The sequence below is a fragment of the Coregonus clupeaformis genome, unplaced genomic scaffold, assembly GCF_020615455.1.
Source record: "Coregonus clupeaformis isolate EN_2021a unplaced genomic scaffold, ASM2061545v1 scaf0433, whole genome shotgun sequence".
NCBI lineage: Eukaryota > Metazoa > Chordata > Actinopteri > Salmoniformes > Salmonidae > Coregonus > Coregonus clupeaformis.
In genome coordinates, this window is record NW_025533888.1 from 32,942 (window position 1) to 43,979 (window position 11,038).

General features: G+C 44.8%; 1 protein-coding gene across 1 annotated transcript in view; it reads right to left on the bottom strand.

Annotated features, from left to right (window-relative positions):
* The window catches only part of LOC121531496 (leucine-rich repeat-containing protein 61), a 29,053-nt gene extending 18,334 nt beyond the window's left edge, over positions 1-10,719 (bottom strand). The window contains exon 1 of the mRNA XM_041836734.2: positions 10,441-10,719. Coding sequence (XP_041692668.2) covers positions 10,441-10,471 — 31 coding nt within the window. The 5' untranslated portion in view covers positions 10,472-10,719. The remainder of the gene's footprint in view (positions 1-10,440) is intronic.
* Between the last annotated feature and the right edge of the window lie 319 nt (positions 10,720-11,038).

Here is an 11,038-nt window from a genome sequence, read left to right on the forward strand (position 1 = left end):
GTGAAAACCCTGAGATTCCATAAAGCTTAGAACCCATGGAGACAACCCTGAGATTCCATATAGCTTAGAACCCATGGAGACAACCCTGAGATTCCATAAAGCTTAGAACCCATGGTGAAAACCCTGAGATTCCATAAAGCTTAGAACCCATGGAGACAACCCTGAGATTCCATAAAGCTTAGAACCCATGGTGAAAACCCTGAGATTCCATAAAGCTTAGAACCCATGGAGACAACCCTGAGATTCCATATAGCTTAGAACCCATGGTGAAAACCCTGAGATTCCATAAAGCTTAGAACCCATGGTGAAAACCCTGAGATTCCATAAAGCTTAGAACCCATGGAGACAACCCTGAGATTCCATAAAGCTTAGAACCCATGGTGACAACCCTGAGATTCCATAAAGCTTAGAACCCATGGTGACAACCCTGAGATTCCATAAAGCTTAGAACCCATGGAGACAACCCCTGAGATTCCATAAAGCTTAGAACCCATGGTGACAACCCTGAGATTCCATAAAGCTTAGAACCCATGGTGAAAACCCTGAGATTCCATATAGCTTAGAACCCATGGAGACAACCCTGAGATTCCATAAAGCTTAGAACCCATGGAGACAACCCTGAGATTCCATAAAGCTTAGAACCCATGGAGACAACCCTGAGATTCCATATAGCTTAGAACCCATGGAGACAACCCTGAGATTCCATAAAGCTTAGAACCCATGGTGAAAACCCTGAGATTCCATAAAGCTTAGAACCCATGGAGACAACCCTGAGATTCCATAAAGCTTAGAACCCATGGTGAAAACCCTGAGATTCCATAAAGCTTAGAACCCATGGAGACAACCCTGAGATTCCATATAGCTTAGAACCCATGGTGAAAACCCTGAGATTCCATAAAGCTTAGAACCCATGGTGAAAACCCTGAGATTCCATAAAGCTTAGAACCCATGGTGACAACCCTGAGATTCCATAAAGCTTAGAACCCATGGAGACAACCCTGAGATTCCATAAAGCTTAGAACCCATGGTGAAAACCCTGAGATTCCATAAAGCTTAGAACCCATGGAGACAACCCTGAGATTCCATATAGCTTAGAACCCATGGTGAAAACCCTGAGATTCCATAAAGCTTAGAACCCATGGTGACAACCCTGAGATTCCATATAGCTTAGAACCCATGGTGAAAACCCTGAGATTCCATATAGCTTAGAACCCATGGTGAAAACCCTGAGATTCCATATAGCTTAGAACCCATGGAGACAACCCTGAGATTCCATATAGCTTAGAACCCATGGTGAAAACCCTGAGATTCCATATAGCTTAGAACCCATGGTGAAAACCCTGAGATTCCATATAGCTTAGAACCCATGGAGACAACCCTGAGATTCCATATAGCTTAGAACCCATGGTGAAAACCCTGAGATTCCATATAGCTTAGAACCCATGGAGACAACCCTGAGATTCCATAAAGCTTAGAACCCATGGTGAAAACCCTGAGATTCCATATAGCTTAGAACCCATGAAAACCCTGAGATTCCATATAGCTTAGAACCCATGGAGACAACCCTGAGATTCCATATAGCTTAGAACCCATGGAGACAACCCTGAGATTCCATATAGCTTAGAAACCATGGTGAAAACCCTGAGATTCCATAAAGCTTAGAACCCATGGTGAAAACCCTGAGATTCCATATAGCTTAGAACCCATGAAAACCCTGAGATTCCATATAGCTTAGAACCCATGGAGACAACCCTGAGATTCCATATAGCTTAGAACCCATGGAGACAACCCTGAGATTCCATATAGCTTAGAACCCATGGTGAAAACCCTGAGATTCCATAAAGCTTAGAACCCATGGTGACAACCCTGAGATTCCATATAGCTTAGAACCCATGGTGAAAACCCTGAGATTCCATATAGCTTAGAACCCATGGTGAAAACCCTGAGATTCCATATAGCTTAGAACCCATGGAGACAACCCTGAGATTCCATATAGCTTAGAACCCATGGTGAAAACCCTGAGATTCCATATAGCTTAGAACCCATGGTGAAAACCCCTGAGATTCCATATAGCTTAGAACCCATGGAGACAACCCTGAGATTCCATATAGCTTAGAACCCATGGTGAAAACCCTGAGATTCCATATAGCTTAGAACCCATGGAGACAACCCTGAGATTCCATAAAGCTTAGAACCCATGGTGAAAACCCTGAGATTCCATATAGCTTAGAACCCATGAAAACCCTGAGATTCCATATAGCTTAGAACCCATGGAGACAACCCTGAGATTCCATATAGCTTAGAACCCATGGAGACAACCCTGAGATTCCATATAGCTTAGAACCCATGGTGAAAACCCTGAGATTCCATAAAGCTTAGAACCCATGGTGAAAACCCTGAGATTCCATATAGCTTAGAACCCATGAAAACCCTGAGATTCCATATAGCTTAGAATCCATGGAGACAACCCTGAGATTCCATATAGCTTAGAACCCATGGAGACAACCCTGAGATTCCATATAGCTTAGAACCCATGGTGAAAACCCTGAGATTCCATAAAGCTTAGAACCCATGGTGAAAACCCTGAGATTCCATAAAGCTTAGAACCCATGGTGAAAACCCTGAGATTCCATATAGCTTAGAACCCATGGTGAAAACCCTGAGATTCCATAAAGCTTAGAACCCATGGTGAAAACCTTGAGATTCCATAAAGCTTAGAACCCATGGTGAAAACCCTGAGATTCCATAAAGCTTAGAACCCATGGTGAAAACCCTGAGATTCCATAAAGCTTAGAACCCATGGAGACAACCCTGAGATTCCATATAGCTTAGAACCCATGGTGAAAACCCTGAGATTCCATAAAGCTTAGAACCCATGGTGAAAACCCTGAGATTCCATAAAGCTTAGAACCCATGGTGAAAACCCTGAGATTCCATATAGCTTAGAACCCATGGTGAAAACCCTGAGATTCCATAAAGCTTAGAACCCATGGTGAAAACCCTGAGATTCCATAAAGCTTAGAACCCATGGTGAAAACCCTGAGATTCCATAAAGCTTAGAACCCATGGAGACAACCCTGAGATTCCATAAAGCTTAGAACCCATGGTGAAAACCCTGAGATTCCATATAGCTTAGAACCCATGGTGACAACCCTGAGATTCCATATAGCTTAGAACCCATGAAAACCCTGAGATTCCATATAGCTTAGAACCCATGTTGAAAACCCTGAGATTCCATAAAGCTTAGAACCCATGGAGACAACCCTGAGATTCCATAAAGCTTAGAACCCATGGTGAAAACCCTGAGATTCCATAAAGCTTAGAACCCATGGAGACAACCCTGAGATTCCATATAGCTTAGAACCCATGGTGAAAACCCTGAGATTCCATAAAGCTTAGAACCCATGGTGAAAACCCTGAGATTCCATAAAGCTTAGAACCCATGGTGACAACCCCTGAGATTCCATAAAGCTTAGAACCCATGGAGACAACCCTGAGATTCCATAAAGCTTAGAACCCATGGTGAAAACCCTGAGATTCCATAAAGCTTAGAACCCATGGAGACAACCCTGATATTCCATATAGCTTAGAACCCATGGTGAAAACCCTGAGATTCCATAAAGCTTAGAACCCATGGTGACAACCCTGAGATTCCATATAGCTTAGAACCCATGGTGAAAACCCTGAGATTCCATATAGCTTAGAACCCATGGTGAAAACCCTGAGATTCCATATAGCTTAGAACCCATGGAGACAACCCTGAGATTCCATATAGCTTAGAACCCATGGTGAAAACCCTGAGATTCCATATAGCTTAGAACCCATGGTGAAAACCCTGAGATTCCATATAGCTTAGAACCCATGGAGACAACCCTGAGATTCCATATAGCTTAGAACCCATGGTGAAAACCCTGAGATTCCATATAGCTTAGAACCCATGGAGACAACCCTGAGATTCCATAAAGCTTAGAACCCATGGTGAAAACCCTGAGATTCCATATAGCTTAGAAACCCATGGAGACAACCCTGAGATTCCTATAGCTTAGAACCCATGGTGAAAACCCTGAGATTCCATATAGCTTAGAACCCATGGAGACAACCCTGAGATTCCATATAGCTTAGAACCCATGGTGAAAACCCTGAGATTCCATATAGCTTAGAACCCATGGTGAAAACCCTGAGATTCCATATAGCTTAGAACCCATGGTGAAAACCCTGAGTGGTTTTTTTCCTCTTCGGCAACGGATTTAGGAAGGACTGGGTGTATTGATACACCATCCAAAGTGTAATGAATAACTTCACCATGCTCAAAGGGTTATTCAGGGTTATTTTGGTTTTTTGTCATCTACCAATAGTGAGTCATTGGAAAACCTCCCTGGTCTTTATGGTTGAATCTGTGTTTGAAATTCACTGCTCAACTGAGGGACCTTACAGATAATTGTATGTGTGGGGTACAGAGATGAGGTAGTCATTAAAAAATAATGTTAAACACTATTATTGCACATACAACTTATTATGTGACTTGTGTACATTTTTACTCGTGAACTTAACAAAGGGGTTGAATACTTATTGACTCAAGATTTTTCAGCGTTTCATTTTTTATTAATTTGTTGAAATTTAGAAAAACATAATTCCACTTTGACATTATGGGGTATTGTGTGTATGCCAGTTAAAAAAAAATCTAAATGCAATCCATTTTAAAATCAGGCTGCCTGTTACACAATAAAAGTCAAGGGGCGTGAATACTTTCTGAAGGCATGCCCTGCACATATAGGTGGGTAGGGTTAAAGAGACTAGCAGCAGCGTATATGTTGACTGTGAAAGTGTTTGTGAGTGTGGCGTCAGTATGCATGTGTGTGCATGTTATGTGTGTGTGGGTGTATGTAGTGTGTGTGTGTGTGTGTTGGAGTGTCCGTGTAAGTGTGTGTGAGTGTGTAGGTAGACTCCAGTGTGTGTGAGTGTGTAGGTAGACTCCAGTGTGTGTGAGTGTGTAGGTAGACTCCAGTGTGTGTGCATAGAGTCAGTGCAAGAGAGTCAGTGCAGGTACCCTCTGTATTGCCTTATGGTCGGGAGGCAGAGCAGTTCGCATACCAGGCGGTGATGCAGCCAGTCAAGATGCTCTCAATGGTGCAGCTGTAGAAATGTTTGGGGATCTGAGGGCCCATGCCAAATCTTTTTCAGCCTACTGAGGGGGAAGAGGCATCGTTGTGCCCTCTTCATAACTGTGTTGGTGTGTGTGGACCATGATAGATCCTTAGTGATGTGGACACTGAGGAACCTGAAGCTCTCAACCCGCTCCACTACTGCCCCGTTCGATGTGAATGAGGGTGTGATCGGTCCTCCTTTTCTTGTAGTCCACGATCAGCTCCTTTGTCTTCCTGAAACACCACACGGCCAGGTCTCTGACCTCCTCCCTATAGGCTGTCTCATCGTTGTCGGTGATCAGGCCTACCACTGTCGTGTCGTCGGCAAACTTAATGATGGTGTTGGGGTCGTGCTTGGCCATGCAGTCATGGGTGAACAAGGAGTACAGGAGGGGACTGAGCACGCACCCCTGAGGGGCCCCTGTGTTGAGGGTCAGCGTGGCGGATGTCTTGTTGCCTACCCCCACCACCTGGGGGTGGCCCGTCAGGGAAGTCCAGGATCCAGTTGCAGAGGGAGGTGTTTAGTCCCAGGGACCTTAGCTTAGTGATGAACTTCGAGGGCACTACGGTGTTGAACACTGAGCTGTAGTCAATGAACAGCATTCTCATGTAGGTGTTCCTGTTGTCCAAGTGGGTTAGTTATAGGGTTGGGCAGTATACCGTATAAAATCCCATCAGTATGATTTTCCAATACCTGCAGTCAATTTGTGCACTAGATAATAGACCAAGCAGATCGCGTTCATCATTTCGCCTGTTAGATTATTTTTCAAGTTTACCAGTACCAGTTTCCCAAAACAGCAGTTTGAGCCAGTCACGTGTGTTTACAAAGAAGCACAAGGTGAGGTGATCAAGTTACACTTACAATTATCCTGATGTTTGCCAGCTATATATCTTATAACTATTAATTTAATTATCTAAGCCAAATAAATTCTCTCCAGCTGGGTTTTGCTAAATTGCTAATGTTAGCTAAGTGGCTAACGTTAGCTTGCAAGCTAAGCGTGTTGGTAGGAGAGCAGCAAAGACAATCCCCTACTGGATTAAGATCCCTGCTGTCTAATATGTGTTTTGTGCTGCGTTTTGAGATATTTGCATAACTTTATGAGCTGGGTTGTCTGTCTTAATAGTAAATGTTTGCATGCGCTCATTACCATTTACCTAGCATCTGCTATGAGGATACCTTAGTACTTGTTAGCATTTTGTTAGCATTCTGGTAAGTGCCGTTTTTTGGGACTTTTTTTACGTTCTAAAAACGTAAAAAGGATGGCCCAGGATGGCCCAGGATGGCCCAGGATGGCCCAGGATGGCCCAGGATGGCACAGGATGGCCCAGGATGGCACAGGATGGCCCAGGATGGCACAGGATGGCCCAGGATGGCCCAGGATGGCCCAGGATGGCACAGGATGGCAGAGGATGGCCCAGGATGGCCCAGGATGGCACAGGATGGCCCAGGATGGCCCAGGATGGCACAGGATGGCCCAGGATGGCCCAGGATGGCACAGGATGGCACAGGATGGCCCAGGATGGCCCAGGATGGCCCAGGATGGCCCAGGATGGCCCAGGATGGCACAGGATGGCACAGGATGGCACAGGATGGCCCAGGATGGCCCAGGATGGCACAGGATGGCAGAGGATGGCCCAGGATGGCACAGGATGGCCCAGGATGGCCCAGGATGGCACAGGATGGCCCAGGATGGCCCAGGATGGCACAGGCGCGTAGGAAGGTATGGACATCTAACCCCTCGGCTGAGTCCCAAATGGCACCCTATTCCCTACATAGTGCACTACTTTAGACCAGGGCCCAGAGGGAAGAGGGGGCCATTTGGGTTGCAGTCAATGAGTCTTAGTCATTACTGCAGAAGTAGCAGCTGCATGAGGCTGAGATTCTGAGGAACCAAGGCCTCTGTCTCTTCTGCTTAGCCATGAACGAGGTGGCAAACCACGTCTTTAGTTTGCACTCATTTTAATAATAATATCCCACAACACTCCGAGTCAGAACACTGCTACTGCGCTGTCCTGCCTGCATGATCTAAGGAACAGGGTGCTACTACTAAACAGGGTTATACAGACTGTCTGCTACTGTGACTGTATTAGGTTCCTCTGTCTGCTACTGTGACTGTATTAGGTTCCTCTCTGTCTGCTACTGTGACTGTATTAGGTTCCTCTGTCTGCTACTGTGACTGTATTAGGTTCCTCTGTCTGCTACTGTGACTGTATTAGGTCCCTCTGTCTGCTACTGTGACTGTATTAGGTTCCTCTCTGTCTGCTACTGTGACTGTATTAGGTTCCTCTGTCTGCTACTGTGACTGTATTAGGTCCCTCTGTCTGCTACTGTGACTGTATTAGGTTCCTCTGTCTGCTACTGTGACTGTATTAGGTCCCTCTGTCTGCTACTGTGACTGTATTAGGTTCCTCTGTCTGCTACTGTGACTGTGACTGTATTAGGTTCCTCTGTCTGCTACTGTGACTGTATTAGGTTCCTCTGTCTGCTACTGTGACTGTATTAGGTTCCTCTGTCTGCTACTGTGACTGTATTAGGTCCCTCTGTCTGCTACTGTGACTGTATTCGGTTCCTCTGTCTGCTACTGTGACTGTATTAGGTTCCTCTGTCTGCTACTGTGACTGTATTAGGTTCCTCTGTCTGCTACTGTGACTGTATTAGGTTCCTCTGTCTGCTACTGTGACTGTATTAGGTTCCTCTGTCTGCTACTGTGACTGTATTAGGTTCCTCTGTCTGCTACTGTGACTGTATTAGGTTCCTCTGTCTGCTACTGTGACTGTATTAGGTTCCTCTGTCTGCTACTGTGACTGTATTAGGTCCCTCTGTCTGCTACTGTGACTGTATTAGGTTCCTCTCTGTCTGCTACTGTGACTGTATTAGGTTCCTCTGTCTGCTACTGTGACTGTATTAGGTTCCTCTGTCTGCTACTGTGACTGTATTAGGTCCCTCTGTCTGCTACTGTGACTGTATTAGGTTCCTCTGTCTGCTACTGTGACTGTATTAGGTCCCTCTGTCTGCTACTGTGACTGTATTAGGTTCCTCTGTCTGCTACTGTGACTGTGACTGTATTAGGTTCCTCTGTCTGCTACTGTGACTGTATTAGGTTCCTCTGTCTGCTACTGTGACTGTATTAGGTTCCTCTGTCTGCTACTGTGACTGTATTAGGTCCCTCTGTCTGCTACTGTGACTGTATTCGGTTCCTCTGTCTGCTACTGTGACTGTATTAGGTTCCTCTGTCTGCTACTGTGACTGTATTAGGTTCCTCTGTCTGCTACTGTGACTGTATTAGGTTCCTCTGTCTGCTACTGTGACTGTATTAGGTTCCTCTGTCTGCTACTGTGACTGTATTAGGTTCCTCTGTCTGCTACTGTGACTGTATTCGGTTCCTCTGTCTGCTACTGTGACTGTATTAGGTTCCTCTGTCTGCTACTGTGACTGTATTAGGTTCCTCTGTCTGCTACTGTGACTGTATTAGGTTCCTCTGTCTGCTACTGTGACTGTATTAGGTTCCTCTGTCTGCTACTCTGACTGTATTAGGTTCCTCTGTCTGCTACTGTGACTGTGACTGTATTAGGTTCCTCTGTCTGCTACTGTGACTGTATTAGGTTCCTCTGTCTGCTACTGTGACTGTATTAGGTTCCTCTGTCTGCTACTGTGACTGTATTAGGTTCCTCTGTCTGCTACTGTGACTGTATTAGGTTCCTCTGTCTGCTACTGTGACTGTATTAGGTTCCTCTGTCTGCTACTGTGACTGTATTAGGTTCCTCTGTCTGCTACTGTGACTGTATTAGGTTCCTCTGTCTGCTACTGTGACTGTATTAGGTTCCTCTGTCTGCTACTGTGACTGTATTAGGTTCCTCTGTCTGCTACTGTGACTGTATTAGGTTCCTCTCTGTCTGCTACTGTGACTGTATTAGGTTCCTCTGTCTGCTACTGTGACTGTATTAGGTTCCTCTGTCTGCTACTGTGACTGTATTAGGTTCCTCTGTCTGCTACTGTGACTGTATTAGGTTCCTCTGTCTGCTACTGTGACTGTATTAGGTTCCTCTCTGTCTGTAGCCACCAGACAGCTACATCCTAGGAAGCCTGACCCTTGCCTGAGTTGTCTCACTGTGAGTTGTCACATTGTCTAAATGAATCAGCAGGGGAGAACCAATAGGCCTGCTTCCAAAATAGCACCCTAAACCCTATGCAGTGCACTACTTATAACCAGGGTCCACAGGGCTCTGGTGTAAAGTAGTGCACTATATAGGGAATAGGGTGTCATAGGGCCCTGATCTAAAGTAGTGCACTATATAAGGAATAGGGTGTCATAGGGCTCTGGTCTAAAGTAGTGCACTATATAAGGAATAGGGTGTCATAGGGCCCTGATCTAAAGTAGTGCACTATATAGGGAATAGGGTGTCATAGGGCTCTGGTCTAAAGTAGTGTACTATATAGGGAATAGGGTGCCATAGGGCCCTGATCTAAAGTAGTGCACTATATAAGGAATAGGGTGTCATAGGGCTCTGGTCTAAAGTAGTGCACTATATAGGGAATAGGGTGTCATAGGGCCCTGATCTAAAGTAGTGCACTATATAAGGAATAGGGTGTCATAGGGCCCTGGTCTAAAGTAGTGCACTATATAGGGAATAGGGTGTCATAGGGCTCTGGTCTAAAGTAGTGTACTATATAGGGAATAGGGTGCCATTTGGGACGTACACTCGGTGTCTGAGGGGTCCCAACCATTCCATCTCTCTAACAGGTCGTAGGGGGGCAGCTGTGCGAAATCTGAATATTCCTCAGAGGAGTTATTCGTGATTGTCCTTGTGTTGGCATTGGTGTGCCAGACATACCATTTTACATTATGAAATGGAAATGTACTTATTCAATTGACTTGATATCTACCCATCTGTCTTCATACCCTGTGGCTGCTGTTGATTCCTCAACAAGTGATGTCTCTTAACTATTTAGCTTTCTAGCTAACTGAATGTAATGGCTCCAGAAGAGAGTGGTGACTATTCTGACTCGGGGCGTAGGTAGCAGGTAGCTTGGTTAAATGTAACAAAATTACCAAGCAAAGACAGAGGAATTAATGAATGATCAATGAGTGACGGTGGACGAATATATCCCTGATGGCATAATATTGAACTAACGTTAACCAAGAACATGTTGTTTTAAGTCCATGATGGTTCAGCAAATGTACAGTAGCTAGCTAATGTAAACGAAATACCTTAGCTTGCTTGGCTTATCTGATGGTGGTGCAGTAGCATAACGTCAGCAGGCTACCACGGAGTAGCCAGCCATCTATGAACTTACCTTGATCTTTCATGTCTCTCTTTGAATCCATCCTTCTATAGCTAGGTTAGTTAGCTCATGTATTGTACTGAACATAGAACTGGATAATGATTTCTTTGGGAATTTTGAGGGAAATTGTAATCGGTCCTTAATTTTGCAGGACAGCTGACGACGGTATCACAGAACAATTATAGAAAATATTTGCCGGTAAGTTATGCTTGCTAGCCAGTACAGAGCTCAGTTAGGGTTTTAGCATAGCACGGTGGCTAACAATGCCACAAAGGAATCCGCATAGTACGAAGCTACTCAGTTATAACCGAAGGCGAAACACAATACATTGTATTATTGTGTTCCAATATGCGAAAATCCAAATAAAAAAACGTTGACCTGACCAAAGACAGTACAGTATGAAGATAGGCTAAAAGTCCAATACATATCCCCCGATCACACTTGTAGGCGATGTCATGGCGATGTCATGCGTAGAAACACGTCAAATCAAAGGCACTCCTTCGATATAAAGTTGTTTTTGACGAAAATGAAAACGTGTCAGTTTGTCACTTTCACGAGGTTGGAGTAATAACATGATCAACTACTTAAGACATTGTCTCGAATCTAGGTT